The 25,806-nt window shown below is 44.6% G+C and overlaps 1 protein-coding gene across 1 annotated transcript in view; it reads left to right on the top strand.

Moving 5' to 3' along the window:
• The window catches only part of dop1b (DOP1 leucine zipper like protein B), a 34,428-nt gene that overhangs the window by 4,853 nt on the left and 3,769 nt on the right, over window positions 1–25,806 (top strand). Inside the window, exons 3-32 of the mRNA XM_083776341.1 lie at window positions 3,269–3,450; window positions 3,658–3,828; window positions 4,448–4,637; window positions 5,304–5,402; window positions 5,611–5,734; window positions 6,125–6,234; window positions 6,514–6,625; window positions 8,864–8,984; window positions 9,829–9,948; window positions 10,683–10,791; window positions 11,203–11,439; window positions 12,315–12,631; window positions 12,846–13,237; window positions 13,608–13,879; window positions 14,213–14,365; window positions 14,608–14,708; window positions 16,003–16,193; window positions 16,354–17,950; window positions 18,701–18,800; window positions 18,972–19,163; window positions 19,416–19,538; window positions 19,923–20,057; window positions 20,187–20,242; window positions 20,365–20,469; window positions 20,837–20,906; window positions 21,625–21,784; window positions 22,635–22,717; window positions 23,034–23,143; window positions 24,484–24,633; window positions 24,742–24,803. Of these exons, the coding sequence (XP_083632467.1) occupies window positions 3,269–3,450; window positions 3,658–3,828; window positions 4,448–4,637; window positions 5,304–5,402; window positions 5,611–5,734; window positions 6,125–6,234; window positions 6,514–6,625; window positions 8,864–8,984; window positions 9,829–9,948; window positions 10,683–10,791; window positions 11,203–11,439; window positions 12,315–12,631; window positions 12,846–13,237; window positions 13,608–13,879; window positions 14,213–14,365; window positions 14,608–14,708; window positions 16,003–16,193; window positions 16,354–17,950; window positions 18,701–18,800; window positions 18,972–19,163; window positions 19,416–19,538; window positions 19,923–20,057; window positions 20,187–20,242; window positions 20,365–20,469; window positions 20,837–20,906; window positions 21,625–21,784; window positions 22,635–22,717; window positions 23,034–23,143; window positions 24,484–24,633; window positions 24,742–24,803 (5,944 nt within the window). The remainder of the gene's footprint in view (window positions 1–3,268; window positions 3,451–3,657; window positions 3,829–4,447; window positions 4,638–5,303; window positions 5,403–5,610; window positions 5,735–6,124; window positions 6,235–6,513; window positions 6,626–8,863; window positions 8,985–9,828; window positions 9,949–10,682; window positions 10,792–11,202; window positions 11,440–12,314; window positions 12,632–12,845; window positions 13,238–13,607; window positions 13,880–14,212; window positions 14,366–14,607; window positions 14,709–16,002; window positions 16,194–16,353; window positions 17,951–18,700; window positions 18,801–18,971; window positions 19,164–19,415; window positions 19,539–19,922; window positions 20,058–20,186; window positions 20,243–20,364; window positions 20,470–20,836; window positions 20,907–21,624; window positions 21,785–22,634; window positions 22,718–23,033; window positions 23,144–24,483; window positions 24,634–24,741; window positions 24,804–25,806) is intronic.

The raw sequence follows: 25,806 nt of genomic DNA, 5'->3' as shown, positions 1-25,806 counted from the left end.
GCACTCGTGACAGTGCTGCAAGAGATGCTGCAAGAGATGGGAAATCCCTTTCTAGAACACAGCCAGGATCTTCTAGTCATTGACACAAGAGACATTGTGGATACCCAAATAGCTGACACTGTAAGAGGAATTGATACCCTTGGTGAGGAGCAGTACACCAAGTTTGTGACTGAAAGGCTGGAAAAGTGTACAACACCTATCACACATCCTCTTCCAAAGAATAAGTTGCCACTGTTCAGCAGGCCACCTTTCAAGGTCAAATCAAAAGAGAAGGCACAACTTGCTGCACTGAAGAGTGACTGTGGTCTTTTTTCAAGGCTGTACATCTCGTGTCAAACAAGAGATGGAGACATCGAGAATTTATTTTCCCATGAAAACCAGGCAGCACCCCCAGCTCTGTCAAGTGGAGGAAAACTTCGGTTTGGGGTTAAAGCTGATCTGCTTCGCTGCCCGGAGTCAAGTCTGCCCGAAAACAACAGTGTTCCCAAGGCTGATGCAGTTATTCTAGATGGTGCAGCTGTGGTTCAAATGCTGAAACCAAATACATCAAGAACATTCCAAGAGTATGGAGAAACTGTTTTTGCGCCTTACATCTCTGCTCAACTTGATGTAAGCTCCCGTGTTGACCTCGTCTGGGATGTATACCTATCTGCCAGTCTGAAAGCCTCAACAAGAGAGAAAAGGGGGAAGGGCGTGAGGAAAAGAGTGGCTCCCCTCAATATGATGCCCAAGAACTGGCAGGACTTCCTTCGATGTGATGGAAACAAAACAGAGTTGTTTTCTTTCCTGTCACGAGAAGCCATTCGTCTGCCTTTCGCACAAGGCAAGGAACTGTATGCAACAGATGGAAGTGGAGTCCTCTGCTCTCCTGCTGACTCATGTGTGGCCTGCCTTGCCCCATGTCTGCAAGAGGAGGCTGACAATCGGCTACTTCTGCATGTGGTAGATGCTGTGCAGAAGGGTTGTAAGAAGGTCACCATACGTACAGTTGATACAGATGTGGTTGTATTGGCAGTGGCTTCTTTGAGCAAAATGGCTCCTGATGAGCTCTGGGTTGCCTTTGGTGTTGGTCCAAGCTTCCGATACATTGCTATTCACCAAATCGTTGCCACAATGACTCCTGCCAAGTGCCTGACTCTCCTTGTCTTCCACGCTTTCACTGGGTGTGACACTGTGTCTGCATTTGCTGGCAGAGGGAAGAAGACAGCCAGGGAGACTTGGAAGTCTTACCCAGAGGTCACTGGTGCTCTGCAGGAACTCCTGGCCATGCCAAGTGAGGTCAGTGAAGGATCAAGGTCACTGATAGAGCGATTTGTGGTGCTGATGTACGACCGAACCAGTGACTGTATGGAGGTAAATGATGCTAGGAAACACCTTTTCTCACAGAAGTCCAGGACTTTGGAGAACATCCCTCCAACCCAGGCATCCCTTAAAGAGCACATCAAGCGGACTTGCTTTCAGGCCAACCTGTGGAACCAGTCACTGGTCTTGGATCCAAAGATACCAGAGCCATCTGACTGGGGTTGGACAAAATAATCCACTGGGTGGCAGCCATTCTGGACAGCTCTCCCTGAAGCAGCAAAATCTTGCCATGAGCTGATCCGGTGTAACTGCCAGAAAGGGTGCACGTGTGTCACGTGTGTCAAAGCTGCACTTACATGTACTGATCTGTGTTTTTGTTCGGGAGACTGTGTTAGGGTTTAGTTCTCATCCGAGAACCCCCTAAGGCGAGGACCTGGGGAGGGGAGTCAGCCAGGGGGCGCCACCCAATACTATACTAGACAGATAGACGGTTAAGAACTTTCAGTACGGTATTTCCATTACGTGATCATGATATGAAAGGACACTAAGCATGGTCTGTTCGCCGTATCTCCATCCACTGATTGTTTGATTGTTTTTTTTTGTTTTGTTAAGCAACCTTTTCAATTACAGGTGCTGTATTGATATAAGTTATTATCACAATTATTATTGTCATCATATATTTCTTTTTTAAATCACTTGTTACTTTCATTATTTGGGAAATAAACCAACTTTTTGCACCTTTCGCTTCCCTTTGTCCGTATAATTGATCTGAAGGTATTTTCTTGAATTCTATTGATCTCAAAAGTATCACCAACTGACTGGGCACTTAAAAATTAGTGGGAAATGACACCTTAAATGTTCTTCTACTGTGTTCTGTTCCAAAGTTAAGCATTGTTCAATATTTTTGGCAGCCATTTAGAATTTGACCTCTCCCGGGCCTCAGAGGTCAAATCAGACTTGACTCCACATCTGAAAATACACCTCATGGTATCATCTAACTATGGTAAAAGTTTCATGCTTTTTTGAAAAAGTGCAAATGAAACCTGCATTTATTTCTGTACGCGCAGAGAAGTCGAGGGGCAACAACGCAAGCGTACTTATGTGGGCACGGTCCCGTGAAATTGTCGTGTGGGTGATCGTTTCGTGCATAAGCCCGCGACTCACCAGACCTGGATTCTGTTTAGCTTTTATTTATTTTTTACGCTTGTGTTGTCGCGCCTCTCAGACCTGGGGCCTGTTTCACGAAACTTGGATTAGAGATTAAGCCGGGATTTAACACATATCCTGGCTTAATATATCCTGGATCAGCGATTAACCGGTTTCATGAAAGCTGGTTAATCGTGCCAGATTAACTTAACCAGTTAACCTGGATATGTTGAGGTTTCATGAAAGTGATGCTACATTAGTTACCATGGAAACTAATGCTTCGGATTTAGCCTGCTCCGGACCAGGCTAACTTTGGACAATACGTTTACCTTTATGTTCACAGAGTTTGTTTTGGAGTGTCACATAAGTGTGGATTTGTAAAGAATGATAGCTTACAATGAAGAATGTGAAGAAAGGATAATGAACAACTGTTCTTTACTCTGATGAAGACTCATTGAAACATTAGTCAGACAACTGTGTGCTCTAGTTTCTTTTTGGAGATTCTGATGTAGATAATGAGCAAGCTAGATTTCCAGAGTAGTTATAAGTCAATCATATAGCATTTTAGTCAGCTGTGTGTGTGTGTGTGTGTGTGTGTGTGTGTGTGTGTGTGTGTGTTTTCTTATTCCAATGGAGGATTTTACTGTAATGGCTGGCATTGTAAAGTTACTATTTCTTTAATTATTTCTCTGCGTCTCTCTTTCCCTCTTCATCTGTATCTCCCTCTCTCTCCTTCTCCCTCCCCCCTCTCTGTCTATCTGTCCCTCTCTCTCTTTCTGTCCTCTCTCTCCCCATTCCTCTCCCTATCTCTGCTTATCAGGCACTGCAGAGTAACCTTCGCTACTCCCTCCTGCCCAAGAGGCTGATCATAGGGAAGCGTTTGGCCCAGTGCTTGCACCCAGCCCTGCCCAGCGGGGTGCACCTCAAGGCCTTGGAAACCTATGAAATCATTTTCAAAATCATCGGGACAAAATGGCTGGCCAAGGATCTGTTCATTTACAGGTGAGAAAAGAGGGAACATATCTGAGACTGAGTCTGTGCAGTAATTTTACTCTGGGATATGGGTCTAATAGGGTCCATGATGTTTACACTCTCAGAGGTAAATTAACTGGGGAGTTCATTGTGTGGCTAGTGACGTGTCCGTGCACCAGTGTCTCTGTAGGACTGATTACAACAATATGTTGTGTGTGTTTCATTTCCTCCTTTTAGCTCAGGGTTGTTCCCATTGCTGGGCCATGCAGCGATGGCCGTGAAGCCTGTATTATTGACGTTGTACGAGCGTTACTACCTCCCTATTCAGAAGGCCTTACTGCCCAGCCTCCAGGCTTTCATAACAGGACTACTGCCAGGACTGGAGGAGGGCCTGGAGGTCTATGACAGGTACATTCTCTCACTCACTCTCTCTTTCTCTCTTTCTCTCATTTCTGTCTGTCTGTCTGTCTGTCTGTCTGTCTGTCTGTCTGTCTGTCTGTCTGTCTGTCTGTCTGTCTGTCTGTCTGTCTGTCTGTCTCTGTCTCTGTCTCTGTCTCTGTCTCTGTCTCTGTCTCTGTCTCTGTCTCTGTCTCTGTCTCTCTCTCTCTGTCTCTGTCTCTGTCTCTCTCTCTCTCTCTCTCTCTCTCTGCATGCTCTCTCTCTCTGTCTGATTTGATGGCAATCTAAAGACTCCTATTACTGTATATTCTGCCTTGTATGTAATTGTATTCATTTCGTTATGTAAATGTTTGTGTTGTTGGTTCTAAGATGTTAAATTTTTTACTGCTGCTATCCCTTGTAAAAGAGATCTTGTATCTAAATAGGATTTCCACCAACACATGCACGCGCACACGCGTGCACACTGCACACGCGTGCACACTGCACACACACAATTTTAACTCTTAATCTGTCATCCAACAGAGAACCAAAACAGTTGATATTCTACCAGACAGCCAGGCGGATTAATTATTTGTATTATACCTTGTTTCAACTTCTCACCCTTTGGTGCGTTCTCCTCCCAACTCAGGACTGATGCCTTGTTGCTGAAGCTGTCTGTACTGATGGGCCAGCAGGTGTTCTATGGTGCCCTGTGGGGCAGCATGCTGGTCAGCCCCCTTGTCCGGCTGCCTGCCTCTCTCTTCATTGTCACACACTTTGACCATATGGCGCTCCCGCACCAGCAGGCACAGATGCTGGGTTATGACCACCAACTTGTGGTGAGTATCTATCTGTATCTGTACGACACTGTGTATGTGTGCTTGTCTCTCTGTGTGCGAGCTCTAAAAAAACACACGGGATGTTAAACGTTTTTAAAAAGGGGTTTTAACAGGTTTTGTGCCCCAGACGTCTTTAGAATTACACCCGTAGGAGGCCCATGACATCTGGGGATGTCTTAAGGTCTTTTTTAATGATAGAAAACCGGATCGCTAAAATATCTTTTTTTACAGAGCCGTTGCTAGGCAACGCCTGGTGCAGCGCTCCTTGACATGTTTCGCGCATGCCCGAAACATGATGTGTTTGGGTGAGCGGTGAGTCGCTTACCACTGACAAAACTGTCTATTATCTCTGAATCTACGTCTTTCTCTCTCCATGTTTTTATTTTTACGATATTTTCTTATGGCTTTTTTGCCTTTATTTGATAGGGTACAGTAATGTGACAAAAAAGGGTGGGGAAGACATGCGGCAAAAGCCGACGGGCTCGGGACTCGAACCTGCGGCACGCCGTCAGCCTGGATTACCTCTCCATGGTTTTGATCAGAACGGCAATGTTCTGTTTGGAATATTAACGTTCTAAAGAGAGATCAGACGAGGCAGCGCCAAAAAAAGTGTTAAAATCAGAGTGTCCAGATCTCTCATCTCAGTTTGTCTCCATCTTTCCACAGGTGAAATCAGTCTGTCTGTGTCTGCAGGACACTAATGTCTTGGTCCAAAGAAACACATTGGAGATCCTCCTGTACTTCTTCGCCTTTGCTACGTGTGAGGTAAGTGTACATGCACGCGCACACACACACACACACACACACACACACACACACACACACCCTCACACACACACACACACACACACACACACACACACACACACACACACACACACAGAGACGATCCAACCTTTTTCAGATTCTTACTCTACTCTCTGTGTCTTTGTAACTCACTATCTCCAATTCTGGAATCCTGTTGTTGTCCCAGAACCCAAAGGTGGCCAGAATATCGATGAGCGATGAGGACATGGTCAGCGTGGTCTCTGCAGCTTCCCTCACGCTGCTTCGCCGAGACATGTCCCTCAACAGACGGCTCTACGCCTGGCTCCTAGGTAGAGCTTATTCCCGTAACGTAAACGATGTGGTGGAATGTTCTGAAGTTGGCAACACACGAGTGGTAAAACGCGCTAAACACTAGATTGAGCACAGAGCTGGTGCAGCACCAACACATTGTGAGCGGTCTGGATATGTCATCATAGCGACCCTGTTAATTGCTGTGTTGTCATTTAATTGCATCGCAGAAGTCATTATAACTACTGTAAAGGAGACACAGCCAGTATTTTGGAGCTCACTTTATATAAGCTCAATGCGCGCCGTGTTGTGAACTTATAGAACGGCAATCTTCGCTGCTTATGAGTGACACTGTAAAATAGGGAATTAATGCATGAAAAAAGTCAAACACAAATAGAACATGAAACGTGTCTGACTTTTTTTGCATTTAGGCATGGATACAAAGGGCGCCATGGTGGCTCCACACTCGAGTCTCTCCAACAGTAAAGAGGAACACATGACCTTCTATTTCAAAACATACTCCAGAGATCTACTTGTGCAGGTAACACACACATACACACAATGTCCAAATATAAGATCTTTCTTTCTTAAAATATAAATGTACAGTTACAGTTCACGTGTGTGTGTGTGTGTGTGTGTGTGTGTGTGTGTGTGTGTGTGTGTGTGTGTGTGTGTGTGTGTGTGTGTGTGTGTGTGTGTGTGTGTGTGTGTGTGTGTGTGTGTGTGTGTGTGTGTGTGTGTGTGTGTTCTACCTGCTTGTCCTGTGTACCTTGTGTGGGCGTTCTTATGCAACTCTCTCTCTCGTGCGGTGTGTCCTCAGGCTTTGATCAACATCTTGAAGATGAAGGATGTGGAGGCTGACCCAGAGAATGTGATCAGTTACCTCAGGCCCTTCCGCATTATTATCAGCCTGCTGGATAAGCCAGAGATCGGTAATGAGCTAAACGAGGTTTAATATGTTCTCGACTGCGCTGTTTCTCATTCGGTTTCCTTTATATTGTGTGAATGTAGTGTGGCGTATCGTGTCACGCACCAAAGATAGTAAGCTCATGTGTTGCAGCATTGCTATTTTTGTTGCATGAATCTGGCTTTATTAACAAATAACAATAATACAATTAAATAGACTGTTTTATGACTGTTGTTTAGGCAGTCTGTAGGACACATGTTTTCTCGCTGTTGTTATTCTGTGTGGTAGCTTTAGTGCATTTGTTTTTATTTTTTTTCTCCTGTACAGCACTTTGTAAACCCTGAGTTTTGAAACGTATTATATAAATAAAGTGGATTGGATTGGATTGGAAAAGGACAATTAATAATAATGAGGCAACACAAGAAACAGCGGTAAAATAGGAGTATGAATCGGCCCTTACATGAGACCTGTTCATGCATGGAAACCCCAGTCTGACTCCCAGAGTCACATAGGGTCACAGCCTTTATAGCTTTCACTCCCACAACAGCCAACCCCCAACATAGCCTCAAGACTTGAGCCAGTTCAACAAATTGGACAGTAACAAGAGTGAAACAAAACAGGGCCACAGGGATGTGACAGATGAGATAATCTCAAATGACAAAGAGGATAGACTCTTTTATAAAGGGGTATTATTAAATGTTTACATCAAAATCTCTACGACACTGTGTTACGGCTATATTGTGTGAACATCTAGACCCCGACGTGGGAGGAAAACGTACAAAAAAAATAATAATAATAACCTTCAAAAGAAGGGACTGCACACTGTTGTTGTCCAATAAAGCAAGTCATCCTGCATTTCAAGGCTCAGGCCTTGTTATTTATTGTCAACTATACTCTTTCTTTAGAGCATGTTTGTTTCCGGATGCTTTGTTATCTGTTCACACAGCCATGTTGCTGTGATATTTCTCCTTAGGCCCCGTGGTTCTGGTTCATGTTGCTGTGATATTTCTCCTTAGGCCCCGTGGTTCTGGTTCATGTTGCTGTGATATTTCTCCTTAGGCCCCGTGGTTCTGGTTCATGTTGCTGTGATATTTCTCCTTAGGCCCTGTGGTTCTGGTTCATGTTGCTGTGATATTTCTCCTTAGGCCCCGTGGTTCTGGTTCATGTTGCTGTGATATTTCTCCTTAGGCCCCGTGGTTCTGGTTCATGTTGCTGTGATATTTCTCCTTAGGCCCCGTGGTTCTGGTTCATGTTGCTGTGATATTTCTCCTTAGGCCCCGTGGTTCTGGTTCATGTTGCTGTGATATTTCTCCTTAGGCCCTGTGGTTCTGGTTCATGTTGCTGTGATATTTCTCCTTAGGCCCCGTGGTTCTGGTTCATGTTGCTGTGATATTTCTCCTTAGGCCCCGTGGTTCTGGTTCATGTTGCTGTGATATTTCTCCTTGGGCCCCGTGGTTCTGGTTCATGTTGCTGTGATATTTCTCCTTAGGCCCCGTGGTTCTGGTTCATGTTGCTGTGATATTTCTCCTTAGGCCCCGTGGTTCTGGTTCATGTTGCTGTGATATTTCTCCTTAGGCCCCGTGGTTCTGGTTCATGTTGCTGTGATGTTTCTCCTTAGGCCCCGTGGTTCTGGTTCATGTTGCTGTGATATTTCTCCTTAGGCCCCGTGGTTCTGGTTCATGTTGCTGTGATATTTCTCCTTAGGCCCCGTGGTTCTGGTTCATGTTGCTGTGATGTTTCTCCTTAGGCCCCGTGGTTCTGGTTCATGTTGCTGTGATATTTCTCCTTAGGCCCCGTGGTTCTGGTTCATGTTGCTGTGATATTTCTCCTTAGGCCCCGTGGTTCTGGTTCATGTTGCTGTGATATTTCTCCTTAGGCCCCGTGGTTCTGGTTCATGTTGCTGTGATATTTCTCCTTAGGCCCCGTGGTTCTGGTTCATGTTGCTGTGATATTTCTCCTTAGGCCCCGTGGTTCTGGTTCATGTTGCTGTGATATTTCTCCTTAGGCCCCGTGGTTCTGGTTCATGTTGCTGTGATATTTCTCCTTAGGCCCCGTGGTTCTGGTTCATGTTGCTGTGATATTTCTCCTTAGGCCCCGTGGTTCTGGTTCATGTTGCTGTGATATTTCTCCTTGGGCCCCGTGGTTCTGGTTCATGTTGCTGTGATATTTCTCCTTAGGCCCCGTGGTTCTGGTTCATGTTGCTGTGATATTTCTCCTTAGGCCCCGTGGTTCTGGTTCATGTTGCTGTGATATTTCTCCTTAGGCCCCGTGGTTCTGGGCAGTGTGCTGCTGGAAGTGGTGAGAGCGTTCTACAACTACTGCCGAGAGATGCTGGGAAAAGACCTGATCAGTAGTGCTGGGCTCAGCGGAAACCATCTGGCTAGGTGTGTGTGGGGGATTCGTACATGCGGGAAGGGCCATACTGCCATTAATACATGCCATAGACTAGTCATAGCTTTGACCATATGTTGCGCTCAAACTTAAGGCCTATTCATACTCCAGTTTTAGGTGATAAGGTGATTACCCGAAACGACTGTCACTAAAAACAGAGAGATGTGTTTGGGTGAGCGGTCAGTCTCTTACCACAGCAGCGTGACGTCATGTTGTAGTTTTATGTGGTCACCTTATCTAAAACTGTTGAATAGGCCTTTAGACACATTAATGGCTGTATGAATAGGCCTTTAGACACATTAATGGCATTATTTTGGATGGGCACTAACTAGCCCCACATATATTCAGCTATTTGTGTAGATTTTCGTCTTACACAAACATTAAATTCCCATTGACAATGAATGGGTAATTTTACGTCATATCTGAGCAAATCGGCGTAGTGTCTATTTTTGTCTTACACAAACATTAAATTCCCATTGACAATGAATGGGGAATCTTACGTGATAGTGTCTGAGCAAATAGGCATAGTGGCTATTTCACGTCATGATGATGTACAATGATAAGAGTGCCCCTCACTTCACATAGGTGTGATTTTCAGACTTCAATTCAATGTTGGTCGAACACAATTGATTGCTTAATAATTAATGGATGTTTGATTTTCATAAATCTTTTCTTGTCAGTACTGTCTAGTCCAGTATACAGTGAATAATGAATTAGTGGGTCTAAATATGCCAGACCACCGGTATCTGATTGTACTTGCAAAATGTTTAGTCTGGCTTTTGACGTTTGTTGAAAGAATACTAAAGGATGCAATTTGTCTTATGTTGTCTTGAGCAGTAAGATAAAGCAGAATAAGAATGCGTCGGAGATCATAAAGACGGTAAACATGCTGGTGAGCTCCATGAACAGTGAGTACCTGTGGGACTACATGACTCGTCGCTACTGCAACTCTCTCAGGTGAGTCGCTGTGGCCAGCTGCCACCAGAACACATTTTAGTTCTGTTACACAAAACAATGGTCTCTATGCACAGTGCACACAACGCCATTTTGGAAAGAATTCAGGCCCCTTCCCTACTTCCTTCACAGGCGTTACCGATCAGCAATTGTTTATTTATTTGACAGGGACAATGCTCATCATCCATGATGTAAATGTCCAGGGTTAGCCAGAAGCGATTTCCATCTGTAGTCCCTGAGCATGCTCTTACAAATGATGATAAAACTGTCCATACAAAAACACATACAATACAATACAAGGACAAATAAACATGGTACAGGGGACTGTCACAGAACAACTGCAGAGTGATGTGAGAAGTGACACCAGTGATAAATAGAGCTGATAATTACTCATGATTAGTCACCTCTTACGGTAAAATTTGAAGGTCAAATAGTTGTAGGTCTCTCTTACTTCTGTGGGGAGACTGTTCCAGTGATGGGAGGCTCTAATAGAGAAAACTGTACCCCTTAAGGGTTCATTTGGTTCCATTTGTACACTTTCAGAGTTATGGGGGTCCTTGAAATTAAAAGTTTGAGAACCACTGTACACAAAATGGAAAAGAGCCTCAATGAATATCATCGGTAACACCTGTGAAGGACGTAGGGAAGGGGCCCAGAAGTAGGAAGCGTTATTCTGTGTGCATATTACATGTCAACTCTGACAATACCTTTGCTGTTCTTGTGGCCTTGCTCCGCAGTGGCTCGGCTGATCCACCAACGCCTCCTCACCAGGACCGCAGCCACCCTGCTCCCTCTGTCACCGAGATCTCCACGCTCATCATATTCCTGATGGACATTATTCCTCTGGTATGCATGCACAACATGCAATATTGCAGTGCACCATTATGTAAACATTCGACAAATGCACTACAGTGAGTGCAAAAATTACTTCACCAGGCCTGTACACCAAAACACTACAAACCTGCAGATCTCTCAGTTATGTAATCTTTCTTATTTTCTATTTTGATTGGTCTAAATTGTTAAATGTTGTTTGTATACACAGTGTTCATGGCCAATAAACAATTTCCGATTAATAAAATATTAAAATGAATAATACATTTATTAGCACAAAAGGCAATACTATACAGGTATGCTTTTAACGTTTTTAAAAACATCCACGGATTGAGCCAACCCGATGTCATGCGGTGTATGCTTATCGTTACACATTTCTGCATGTGTGTAATTGCATGTGACTGATCTGTGTGTCTTCATCAACAGGAGCTCCATGCGGACATCCAGTCTCAGTACCTCCCTGAGATGCTGGGATGCATGCTACGGGGCCTGTGCGCCCACATGTACACTCTGGACCTGGCTGAGCTCACACAGGGACTGCGTGCATGCTTCAAAGTGCTGAGTAAGATCCAGATGCCCGTGTCTTACATCGATGTGGAGGCAGGATCGCACGGCAAAGACATGGAAGCCGAGGCTCAAGAGGAGACAGACTTACAAGATCAGGTTAGAGCAGTTATTCTCAAACTCAAACATGTTTTATGGCCCAGGCCGTAGCGTAACGGTCTGGGCACCGGACTGGTGATCCAGTCGCGGTGTGCCGCGGGTTCGACTCCCGAACCCGACACGGCCTTTACCGCATGTCATCCCCCCATCTCTCTCCCGTTTCCTGTCAGCCTACTATCTGTCCCTTAAAAAATCAATAAAAGGCGTAAGCCGCAAAAAAAAAAAAAAAAAAACATGTTTTATGGCAAGGCCCCCCTAATTGATATGTATTTGGCCTTGGACACCATTTGAAAATAATTTGTGCTAGGGACCCTCAAAAGAGAAGATTTGTCAAAATTGTTTGAAAACAGCAGATCTGCTGTACAAGCTCTCAATACGTAGCATCCCGAGCATGTAGAACAGCTATTCGGGCAAATCTATGGGGCTCAAGTGTTTAAACTGCATGTTACTCATTTTACTGGGTTCAAGGATCCATTTCAGCAACAGCTGTATGAAGTCTACTGGGATCAGGCCATATTCTATAGTTAACTGTAGAGTGAAACGTTTTTAATCTAATAATATTTAAACGATCAACAGAACATTAACCAAACAAAGAATAAGCGGTTTGCATAGCGGTTACATGCAGTTAGGATGTACAGTACTAACTCTAATTTGCGTTACTAACCCTAATTCACATTTCTCCATAATTTCATTGTTTTCGGCAAGAAAGAGGAGAGGGGAGAGGGAGTGCAAGGAGAAAAACTGGAAATGAAAACAAATTCAAAAGATATCTATACGTTACATATAGATTGGCTGAACGGTAAAGTGGCTTGTACAAACAGCTTGGTAACATCTGCTTGTTATAGATCAAGGTATTCTTTTTGTGTTCTATCCAGGCTGAGGAGAAGAAGAGAGAGGGAGACGGCGGTGATGTCAGCCAGGTAAATGGTGGCTATGAAAATGGAGACATGAACGGTGATGGGAGACAAGAGGCAGAGCCTGTGGACGGTGCAGAGTTCCCATCGCTCCGATCAGAAGACAGCGGATTGGGCATCAGTGCCTCACCGTCCGCACAGCACCTCCATCCAGCGGTGGGACCGGAGCGTGAGGGAATGGAGCCCACCAGGGAGGGCGAGGCCATGTGGAGGAAGGGAGGCAGTGTGGACACCATGGCCCACTATCTGCAGGACATCCTGGCCTTCATTAATACCAGGTGAAGCAAATAAAACCAGTTCAATATATAGGCATAACATTCATGTATACACAGAAATGTTTTGACGGAACAATGAAATGTTTTGTTGCAAGTAGGTTACTGTTGATAATAAATATAATTAAATATAAAGAAAAATAAATCAACATCAATAACTTGAAGTTACCGCAAATTGGCTGTTTAGTTACATTTTCACATTTTCCGCCCTGCATCTCAGAAACCTGCTGGTTCAGGTGGAGGACACCAGGCCTCATGAGGATGCGCCGCAGGCCGACCTTCTGGATGGGAAGTCCTCGTTCACAGCCATGGGAGGTAGAGAGATAAAAGACAAATTGGCTGGATTATTCACCCCTAACAAGGCGAAGCTCCACCCTGAACCTGATGCCCACCTCGTAGAGATTGCCATGGAGCAGAAGAAGGAGCGTTGTCGTGCAACGGTGCTGGACTGGGGGGCAGGTTACATGCCCCGCGGCAGGGCGGAGATCTCTGAGGCCTGTCGACAGGCCTTCTCTGCTACCTGCCACCTGCTGCTAGAGTGCACCACCTTCCCAGTGTACTTGAGTGAAGACGAGAGCTTGGCTCTCTACGCGGACATGTTCGGTAACACAGGTCAGTGCACAGGCTCATGCCACCTATTGTGCACTTTCTTAAATGACACAAGGACATCTACACCCACCACTACTGATGACCATAAAGACGACATTAGTGGCGACTTTAGTGACGACCTAGTAATGATTGGCTGCCTCCTAGCGACCTTATTAGCGACCTAGTCATGGGCCATGGCTGCCTCCTAAGCCAATGATATCCTGTACGGCATAAAAACCCATACTCTGAACTCCGCAACGTGGAGTGAGTGGCTACAGTAGCTAATGTTATGAGCTAACTGGATCTAGAGGACAACCATAACAAAACAGAGCTTGTTGCACCTGGCAGTTATGACTGAGAGTCATTCTTGTTTTTTACTATTACTTCCCTACAGGTAGTGATGTGGGCAGCTTGCCAGTGTGGCTGAGTTCTTTGATGACTCTGTGCTGCCTGTCCCGGGACTACGTGATACAGCACACTGCGGTGGCCTCCCTGTTGGAACTCATCAACCACTCCCAGTCCCTGGCCCTGGTGATCGAGGACAAACACATGCGATACCAGATGTCTGACACCAATCCCCTGAGTGGTAGACTCCAGATGGTCACCGTGCCACCCATTTACCCTGCGATGCTCGGCGCCATAGAGGAGGACACAGACTTCTACCAGGTCAGAATACTGCTGCCTCACTGGTCGCACTGGTTGAGACATAATGTGGTAATTTTATTATGCTGTCTATTATTATCATTATCATTATCAAATCCTAGTCTTTTGCCAATGATTTGGGGGCCCACTTGCAATATTTTCACAGTCCACCATGTTTACATTGTTACATAATATGTAGTCTCACATGGCCAGACTGCTTTTTTTCAAATGTTTTATTACATTATCATTATTATTATATAGTTTTTTCTATCAACATTATTATTTTAAACTAATTTTTAAATGATGGCTAGTTCAGAGCAAAGATTTACATTTTAAATCTTCAATCTTCAATCTCAGCGGATGTCCCAGGTGCTGTGGAGCCAGTTGGACACAGAGAGGAGGGAACAGCACATCTCCTGTGTGGAACTCTTCTACAGACTCCACTGTTTGGCTCCCTCAGCAACCATCTGTGAAGACATCATTTGTCAAGCCTTACTGCGCAAAGACAAGGTATACAGACACACACACACACACACACACACACACACACACACACACACACACACACACACACACACACACACACACACACACACACAACCTATCTCCCACCTGCTTTTGAGTATTTCACTATGTGCGCTGTATAAAACGAGCAAATGCAACTACAGTACGTGCCTCATGTGATGTGATGTGATGTGCAAACAACCCTGAGGGATGTGGACGTTCTGTTATGTCTTGTTTGTCTGCTCCAGGCTGGGAGGCTGGAGGCGCTCCACCGCTTTTCAATTCTGTGGCATCTGACCCGGGAGATTCAGACCAACAGGACCATGTCCCACAACCGCTCCTTTGACCGGTTAGTACTGCATACAGTTGAAATACTAGTGAGAGACGCAGGGAGACATCCTTTGCTCGTTTAATTTCCTCCAGCTACACAATAAAATCCTCATAGTTCTCTGAAAGTGCAGAAATGTGTGTGCCGTGTTAAAAAGGCAAATGCATCCTTACAAATGTATAAATTAACATTTTACTGTGTATGTTTAAGTAGGGTCTGGCTGGTTAACTTGCGCTAATTTAATCACTATGTAACTATGTTACATATTATGTAGTCTCATGTAGCAAGACAACTATTGCACAATCTCCGATCTATATCTGCTATATAGAGTGGAAATACACCTCCCGAAATCCGAGTAAGGAAGCTGCCATTTCCGTTCAAGAAAATACATTTTAAAATATCATGGTGGACTGTGAAAATATTGCAAGTGGGCCCCCAAATCATTGGCAAAAGACTAGGATCTGAATGATAATATAACATTTATAAATATAAATAAAAGTAATATTAAATAAAAGTCATGGTATTGGTTTTATTTAAAACCTTGAAAAATACACTGACTAGGAACTTGAAGTTCCTAATCCCGTTGGTTCCATTGATCTAAGACGGAACACAATTGATTTATTGGTCAGATCAGTGGGCCGCCGTGACAGCTTTCAAGTAGGTCCTGATCCAGAAAAGGTTGTGAACTGATAGTATATAAACAAGTAAGACGAACGCAGCTCGTAAATTGCAATAACAACAATTAGAATAAATTACGTACTTTTTTTTCTTTTTAGTTAGTATTTTTTTTAAGTTTTCTACTGTGTGTGTGTGTGTGTGTGTGTGGTTGTGTGTGTGTGTGTGTGTGTGTGTGTGTGTGTGTGTGTGTGTGTGTGTGTGTGTGTGTGTGTGTGCTACAGCTGCGCCCTCTGGTGGCGGGCGGGTGGTGTCACAGCGGGACAGACAGACACAGACACACAGACATGATCTGCAGGCTCATTGAGTTCGCAATCACTGCGTTCGCAAAAACTATTAGCCTCGGTCCCTGCCTTACCTATCTGCGAAGAGAAAAGCCTGGTCACAACCTAAGGCAGAGTGTATCCATAGAGTAATATTCTATGGATACACTCTCTTCTATTCACTTCAATAGAAGTTGCTCAGCTGCGTTTTTTGGTTCCTTTTAGGGATCTGATTCTGAACCAATTAATTTGGTTCAAAATTAGGTAGGAAAGGGGGAACGTGTGTTAGAATTCTACCTGTTGTTTATTTATTTTTTCATAAAATGTCCAAGAGCTAATTTGGTATCTCAATCTGTTTGTGTGAACGTGGGTCTCAGGTGCCTTTGCGTTGTGTTGGATAGTCTGAATGGCCCAGACACCTCGATGAGCGCTGCAGCTCAGTGCTGGCTGGCCAGGGCTCTGTCCCTCAATGATGTGGTTCGCATCCTGGAGCCCATCCTAATACTACTGCTTCATCCTTCCACCCAGCGCTGCTCCATCCAGAGCATCAAGCAGAACCTCACTGCTGGTAGGTGTGTGTGTGTGTGTGTGTGTGTGTGTGTGTGTGTGTGTGTGTGTGCGCGCGCGCGCGCGCGCAAGTGCGATGTATGTTAATAAATAAGCATGTATTGTCTTATCTCTTAGGCTATAAGTCTTGTTATTATACAAACATTTTCTTTCCACTGAAGGTAATCTGAAGATTCTGAGTAGCAGAAGCCGAGGCTCAAATAAAGGTTCTGTGGATGCCGTCGCACCAGAGGACTTCACTGTGACTTACATGAGCATTGTGGACCGGGAAGGCCTGTGGACACAATTAGAGAGCAGCCCAGAGATCCCCCGAGCTCTGGACACTGTAGCGGCGTCCAGAAGCGAGAGTGAAGAGACCGAAGAGGAGGACGCCGTGGAAGAAGAAAAGGAGGAGGAGGACGACGGAGAGAGCGAACACACAGAGTCAGCTGACAGCAGTGGCGCCCAGGTGTCCACGGAGAACTCCAGCTCGGGTTCTGTCCCTTACCACGACAGCACTGAGGGAGGAGGCGTGGCCAACGGCCTGCAGAGGGTGGAGTCCGAGCACACGCAGGCATCCGATTCCTTAACAAGTGAGGATGAAGACGACCTTGAGCTGGAGTCCATGGCCCGGTCTCGCCTGTTGAAACAGGAGCGGGAGAAGAGGGAGGCCATTGACTCTCTGTTCCGCCATGTGCTGCTGTACCCTGCGGTTGGCGGCTGGCGCCATCTGCTCCAAGGCCTGGCCCTGCTGGACAGTCTGCTGAAGAGCAGCGCCCAGCGCCAGCTAGTGGGCACCTTGTCCTTCACCTCTCTGGACACCAGCTCTGCCGCCCATCTCAACCTGGTCTCCAACCTCTTGCAGCGCCACCAACAGGCCCAGGATGGTATGGGCTTCTACGGCCCTCTGCTCTCGCCCGCCTCCACCCCCTCCACGACCCCGTCCCTGCTCATTGACTTGCTGGTGTGCGTGTGCCTGCGGATCCTGCGGTCACACTACCCTTCCTACCTGAGCCTGGGTCCACATGACCTGCAGGGCAACAGGGACGTGCAGGTGAAGAGCGTGGAGGTGCTGACCCGGCTCGTAGACCAGCTGGGCTGCGTGGCGAGGGCGCAGGAAGGTGACGCGTCCAGTCTGGAGCCCATCCGAAAGCTTCTCTCTGGCTGTAAAGTGCAGCAGTTTGCGCTGCTAACCCTCTCCGCATCCATGTATGTCACCCAGCGGGGGGTGGACAAGGGGGGCCCAAGGGGCGTGGAGCTTCTGGAGGACCAGGGTGGGCTGTCCGAGGAGAGCCTGGTGAACCTGGGTTCTGGAGGCGGACAGGATCAGTACAACTTACAGATAGAGCTGCTCAAACTCCTCCGGGCCCTCATAGTGCTGGAGCACCACGTGTGGCCTGGTGGGGCCGTCTCTGCCACGGGGACAGCAGGGACACCGGGACACCAGGAAGAGCCCCGCAAGTCCCCCACAGCCAGCACGCCCCTCACCAGGGAGTGGCAGACCGCCGTTCTCTTCCAGCAGTCCATTAAGGCCGCCCAGTATGTCCAGAGCCATCCCATCACAGCCCAGGGCATGTTTGTGTCCGCAGCAGCCAGAGCACTGCAGCCACAGTACGGCTACACCATGCACCCCCACTGGGTGGCACTGCTGTGCTCCACTCTGCCCTACCTGGGCCGCTCGCTGGGCATTATTGTGGCTCCCCTCATCGCTCAGATCTGTCGGAACTTAGACGAGCAGGTGAAGCTGTATGAGCATGACGGAGGCAAAACCAATCAGAGGTACACCAATAGCATGCAACATAATATATGCACACACTCACTCCCAACCAATAGCATGCAACATAATATATGCACCCACTCACTCCCAACCAATAGCATGCAACATAATATATGCACCCACTCACTCCCAACCAATAGCATGCAACATAATATATGCACTCTCTCACTCCCAACCAATAGCATGCAACATAATATATGCACTCACTCACTCCCAACCAATAGCATGCAACATAATGTATGCACTCTCTCACTCCCAACCAATAGCATGCAACATAATATATGCACCCACTCACTCCCAACCAATAGCATGCAACATAATATATGCACTCTCTCACTCCCAACCAATAGCATGCAACATAATATAATGCACTCTCTCACTCCCAACCAATAGCATGCAACATAATATAATGCACTCACTCACTCCCAACCAATAGCATGCAACATAATATATGCACTCACTCCCAACAAATCATGCCTTTAGACATGCCTTTAAATATTATTACAAGATCTGTCAAAAGGATAAAACACAAAAATAACTCAAGAGCTTATTTCCATTTGTTGTCCTTTGTGTGCAAATGTGTAAACTGAATTCCACGTTTTGCAGGGGACTTGCAGGGTTAACAATAGAGCTTTGACCTAATCAACTTACAGTATATTTATCTAGCCTTTTGCCTGTTTTTTACTTGTGCTTGCTCTCTAGAAGTTGAAGTTTCGGTGTGTTTAATGTTCATGTTTCTGTGTTCTGGCCAGTCTGGGTGGCAGGAAAGAAAACATTGCCCCTGATTACCCTCTCACCCTACTTGAAGGCCTGACTACCATCACACACCACTGTCTACTGGACAATAAGAAGGTGAGGACAATCATCAATAAACACACACACACACACGCACACACACACACACACACACACACACACACACACACACACACACACAGACCGCATCACACAATACAAAATAATATTGATTTAGCTGTGAACTTTAAATGTTTTCTCCTGGTTTTCTTTCTCTCGCTGCGTCAGTCCCTGGTTGCCGGTGATGCTGCAGATGTACGTAACGCACGCAACGCCGTGATCGAGGAGCTGCCACACATGCTCAGTAGCATGGCACTGTTATGGGGCGTGGTCAGGAAAGAAGACTCTCTGAAAAGGAGCTCTGACTCCACCCACTACATCAGGCATACCTCTACCTCTGTCTACTTCCGAAGCACGAAGGTGTGTGTGTGTGTGTGTGTGTGCGCGCACATATGTGTGTTCAGGATAAAGGAACTCATAAAATAATTGGACAGAATCTTTCTTGGCTCATAGCGCGTCACATCCATGCCGCGTTGTGAGCATGTAGGTCTGCTATTTTCACAGACACCGTCATATATTGGAGCATACATTTAAGCATTAGAACCTTGCAGGAGAAAGATCACAGCAGTCTGTTTTAAGAGCCATTCTAACACCCATGATTGTGTTGTGTAGATACTACGGCAGCGAATCCTGGAGTTCCTAATCCCTCTAACGGGTCAGTATGGGGTTCAACTGATGGCCTCAGTGGGAGCGGTGTGGAACAGCAGGAAAAATAAGAGGAGGCACAAAAAAGAGGTAAGCACTCTACTCGCATTGTGAGCTTGTGGTTTGGTTATTTTCACATTTTTTTAAGTGGTGCAAACCACTTCTACATCCATCTTACAATGCCCTGTACGTGTTTGTGTGTGTGTCTGTGTGAGCATGGAACGAGAGAAGTATGTGACATGGCTGCCACCTGCTGGAAGCACGGGAGTTGCACCACTTGGTTCACACTGGTGTGATTTTTAAATAAGGAATACGTTCATAAGAATTCATAATGTATTTTTGTAAGTTTGGGTACTGGGAAGACACAAAATGTCTCTCTTGGGTTTCAAGCAGATGAAGTTTGGGAACCCTTTGCATTAAGCGATGCGTTGGTTACATGCTTACATGTTTGCATGTATGTCTCTCTCTTCTTAGATTTTGCCTGTGGCCAGTGAGTCCCGCCTGACCATAGTGGATCTGGTCAAATCACTGAACACCCTGCATACAGACAACATACTACACTTAGTCAAGGAAGTGGTGAAGAAACCACATCAGATCAAGGGCGACCAGGTAAAAACGGACACAAACTCAGTCTTATACTCTTTAATAACTCACACTACTTCTCTTAATATGAGCTGATTCATATTACTTAATGTTGTACCCTTTCTTTTTTTTTCTTGCGTCCATGATATCAACCAGAAGTCCACCCTGGTAGACATCCCCATGTTACAGTTCAGCTACGCCTACATCCAGAGGTACATACAAATCTACCACTCAGATCCCCATTTCTAGCCACAGTCAACTAAATAATGTGGCTCAAAATGTGCACACGTTAATGTGCAAACTCTTTCTGATCACTTTGCCTTTCTGTACGCAGTATCTCCACTCAGGCACTGCAGGAGAACATTGTTCCTCTTCTCAGCCTGCTGCGCGAGTCTATCCAGCTTAACCTGGCCCCTCCGGGGTTCTTCTTACTGTTGGGGTCTGTTTTACTTTATATTATACATTTACTCTTACACAGTGCACGCTACACTTGACTTTACACAGTGCTATGAACCTTAAACGGCATGTTAAACCTGTGCTGCTCCTAGTAAATGTTTGTCCTTTTTTAATGGTCAGACCAATACAATGGTAAAAACAAAAGAGAGCGAGAAAATAAATGCTAAAACCTACAGTAATTAATTTATTATTATTATGTTTTGATTGATTGATTGAAATATTTATTAACAGTTTGTAGAATTTACAGTACATTTTAAGCACAAACTCAATACAAAGACTGTCAACTGTGAGTGGACGACCCAATTAAGCATTACACTTGTTTACAACAGTATTGGCTTCTATTCTCACAGAATTCTCAACAATGTGGTTAACCGGCTCCCTAACCTGGACAATAATAAGAAGGACACTAGAGATCTGCAGGTATGATGCACCCTGATAAAACCCTGGTTTACCTGTATTTATATAGCACTTTCATTAAATAAAATAAATGCATCACAATGCACTATACAATAACAAAAGCAGTAAGAAGACTAAAATAAGGACGGCAAACTCATAAGGAAATATGAGGGATTTGGGGATAGTCATTTTCAGAGTCACTTTCAGAGTCTTGGATTATGGAAAAGACATCCACTCTCCACCTCCTCAGCTTGAACCAATGGCAAAACAGGCAGATTTCTTTCTTCTTTTTACTATCCCCTAAATGAGTACCAGCCAGGTCTTATGACTTAAGACCTGGAGGCGTGGTCAATGCTGTCAAGACAGCCAAATAGCATTGACCACGCACGGCTACGGGTCTCAAGTTAAGTCATAAGACCTGGTACTTAAGACTTAGGGCCCACAGGCTCTGGTGCAGTCCCGGCCTGGGTTTGATTCCCACGCAGGGTGGACCCCTGCTGCCTGTTACTCCTGGGCTCTCTCCTTGTTTCCTGATAATCTCCACTGTACTATCAAATAAAGGCCGGAAAGACCACACATTTTACTATTGTAAATATATTTAGATTTGCTACTTTAGTAGTTTAGTACTTTTACAGAATTGCATTGTGGTAGTGCTAATTATTTTGTGGTATTGTACTTCCTCCAGCAGTATTTCTGAAATGACTGATTGTTTATGATAACGATATTGGCAATGACCATGCAGGAAGTGACTCAGCGCATCCTGGAAGCAGTGGGGGGTGTGGCTGGATCGTCTCTGGAGCAGACCAGCTGGCTCAGCCGCAACCTGGAGGTCAAAGTTCAATCACAGGTGTGCCCTGAGACGGAAGAGCCCGATGAGGCAGAGGCCGAAGGTGAACTCTATGGTAACTATGGATGTCAAACACAACATACACCAATGAAGACAGAAAAAGATACAGACACTCACTCATACTTACTTACAGTATGTATGCATTAAGACTACTGCTTAGTGCTTACAGCACAATTTTATGTTACTGCTCACAGACATATTCATACATATGAGTCTCTACATAGGTTACACATCTTAATTGTCATCTCATTATACCAGGTTGCAGAAATGGTCAGATCAATAAGGAAAAAAGAAAAAAGTAATATACAGTATTTATTATTTTCAATACAGGCTCTCTGTACCGATCAGACATTCACTTCAGTGTTTAGATTACATATCATTCAATCTAACAGGCATGTTTCCATTGAGGCGTATTATCATTCAGGAACATTATAATAATGTGTATTCACTGGAAGCAGCATTCATGAGGGGTTAGTCTCGCATAGCCAGATAACTATTACACAACCTCCGGATCCTATATAGAGTCTGGAATTACACCTCCTGAAAGCCGAGTGATGAAGCTGGCATTTCCGTTCACAGAAATCTATTTAAGAATATCTTTACTTTTTATTTTTTTTATTTCCGTTTCTGCTAAGCAGCAAGCTTACCGGTATATGTTTAGATGATTTCGATTTATATTAGGATAAATAAACGGGACGGAAGTGGGGCTTCACTTTCCGCTTTATTGCTTACTCATGATCAGAGTTTCCGTGCTCCAGACTGTATGACGGAAGCATTCGAAAATTGTGAGAGGCAACAGTCTGCCAACGCGAGACTAATGAGTTGTTGTTATGGCAGCAGTAGAGGTCGTTATTCCACAGTTGTTCCACCACAATCGATTCTATCCGTTCCTGTGTATTCTCCAGAATCAGTGGCTCTGGGCAGCACCATGGTTCCCTCTTCTGCCCCCTCTGTTTACAGCGTGCAGGCCCTGGCACTCTTGGCTGAGGTAAGATACACTGTGCGTGTGTGTGTGTGTGCGTGCGTGTGTCTTGACAGGAAGTAGCTCATAACATGTCTACAGTGGATTTTTATGAAACAAAGACTTTGCCGTTAGAAAGCTGTGAGTTTGACGTTGTTTAATACAATCGGATAGGACTGTTCTGTTTGGATGAATGGGCTGTATCAATGGGAAGTTGCATCTAGTTAGCACCTTTTCCTTTAATTTGTCACCTGTCTGTATATTGAATTATCTTTAGCATTTTGTGAGGCATTCAGCATTTTGTTTTGTGCAAGTGAATTTAATGTGCTTTATATTTTTGTAGATTCTGGCCCCGCTACTGGACATGGTGTATCGCAGTGATGAAAAGGAGAGAGCGGTTCCTCTCATCTCTCGGCTCATGTATTATGTTTTCCCTTACCTGAAGAATCACAGGTAAGCATTACTTCAGGTTCCCTGACCTACCACAAGTTAAGTCTGCTTTTATAAAGCTGTTGGAATGGATGCTTATTGGCATATACTGGAATGCGTATCGATGCACTGCTCATGAGCCACCACTCAATAATCACTAATACATTTGCTCCACTATATGTTAAAGCAGGTCTCGTGAAATTCTTGATCGACCGGTAATTGTTGAGGAAAGAGGAGCCGTAGACAATATTCTATGTGACCATAGACAGTGGCCTTGTGGTTAGAGTGTCCGCCCTGAAACTGGGAGGTCGAGGTTCGTTCCCCGGCCGGGTCATACCAAAGACTGTAAAAATGGGACCCAGTGCCTCCCTGCTTGGCACTCAGCATCAAAGGGTTGGATAGGGGGGGTCAAATCAACTAATCAAATGATTCCCGAGCGTGGCACGGCTGCAGCTCACCGCTCCTTGGCTGCGGCTCACTGCTCCAAGAGATGGGTCAAATGCGGAGAACAAATTTCACTCCGGTAATGTGTGTGACAAATCGTATGACTTTGATGGATATGCTTTAGTTTAATATACACAATATCATGGAGAGGGAAGTGCAATAACACTCAGGTCGGTGGTGACGAACACAAGGATCAGCCTATTGTTATACTCTAGAGTCTAGATGGTACAAGGACATACTGAAGCATAACAACACAGGATGTACCAAAACAATAGCTATCAGGCTGGCCTCGTGGGGTCAGCTTGGCTCCTATGAGCCACAACATTATCGTGTCATATGATATCAAGATAGAGTGTGGGTTAGATATACAGTATGCAACAATAATAACAATATTATAATATAATTCTACCGCAACTCTTCACAGACTAAACCCAGACAGGGTGATTTGCGGCATGGTCTTTATCCCTCTAAAGGCGTTTATTTTTCAACAAAGACCTGCTCACCTGTTACCATTCATAATTAATAAATGGACACAAAATGGAATAAAACGTTATCATTGATTAAAAAAAATGAATTCAACCAAACGGTACAAATTACAATAACACAATATAACTGGCACATCTGCAGTGATTGGAAGTGATTTCCCCACTTCTACCCAGGTGCCAGGTAGACGATGATAAGTAGGTGGCACACTGCATTGGACATTATTGTAGTTCGGACATCGTTGCAATTACCTTTCTCCTTCTAGAGAGGGAGACAACGGACATAACATTTAGGCATTGTAGCTTTGCTTTTCATTGATATACACATTACACAGCAGGTCACACACTGGCCACAATATGACTCTCAACTCTATACTTATACTCATTGTAAGTGCAAACTATTATTTTCCACAATGGCTTTTCATTCCTATCTTTTAGTGCCTACAACATGCCCAGTTTTGGAGCAGGTGCTCAGCTCCTGAGCAACCTGAGCGGGTACGCTTACACCAAAAGAGCCTGGAAGAAAGAGGCATTTGAACTCTTTATGGAGCCACTCTTTTTCATCATGGATGCTTCCTGCACACCCCAGTAAGGACATAAGTGTGCTTTATTTTAACACAACAAATATAGAATAGGTTTTTGTGTTACATAATAAACTGAATTAATTATTCTAATGGCCGGTGTTTGACTCTATAGCTGGAGATCTATCATTGACCACCTTCTGACCCATGAGAAGACCATGTTCAAAGACCTCATGAGTAAGTACGGCCTCCAGAAATGGGTAGCCTATTCAAAAGTTGAGAGCTTATCTCAGAGGCAGAGGTGTTGTCACTTGGACAATTTAAGAGTAGAAGAAATAGACTGTTGTCTAACTAGGAAGTGGCACTTAGTAGATTTCTGAGACCATTTATATAATGTAATGGTTTCATTTACACACAGGTTTCTGCAATTTATAGATACCGGTAGATTTATTCTTACAGACATAGCTACCACTAGCCATATGACTAAGCGTGTACACAAAATCGAATCAATCTTACCTCACAAAAGGCCTGCATGAGTTCCCATTAACTAACTGTACCTCCAGCCTCCTGCAATATTCTATCTGTACATATGACATGAAGAAATGGGTTCAGCCATTAATGATCGACTCTTGGTATTGCTTTAAACTTTGCTAGATTTGCCTTTTCCTAGCATCAGTATGCCCACATCCTCATTACTCCTATTGTTATAATACTTTACAATTATCTTCATTTGCCACTATTTTCCTTAACCAACGTCTCATAATAAAAAGCATGATTAAGTAAAAGCATAATAAAGTTGTTATAAAACACAACACCATAAAATCATATAATAATTAAGATTTCACCCAAAAACCTTCATAAAGTCATACTACATCATGACATGCATTGTAACTTCCTGCCCAGGCTAGTTAGTAGTTACTGGCATACATTCCCATGTTTGAGGTTTTTACTTGTCTTTTCAATGGTATTTCTCTATAACTGCCAGGTTTCCCAATGTTAAACTGGTAAACAATAATTAGTCATCATAGGTAACATTACGTCACACACATATGTGACCTTACCTTGTAGTTATTATCATTTAGTTATTACATTACAATCATTATTCCCATCATAATTATAACCAACCTGATATTACAAACCCAATTACTCCACACTCCACATTCTTAACTAATTAAATAACTTAATTAATACCACAAGTCTGAGTGTGATTGTTTTGAGCAATTGTTTTGTTTGGTAGCAT

This window comes from Protomyctophum parallelum (genome assembly GCF_964188405.1).
Source record: "Protomyctophum parallelum genome assembly, chromosome: 11".
Lineage (NCBI taxonomy): Eukaryota > Metazoa > Chordata > Actinopteri > Myctophiformes > Myctophidae > Protomyctophum > Protomyctophum parallelum.
Note: the sequence above shows the minus strand (reverse complement) of the source record. Positions and strands in the feature narration are given on the sequence as shown.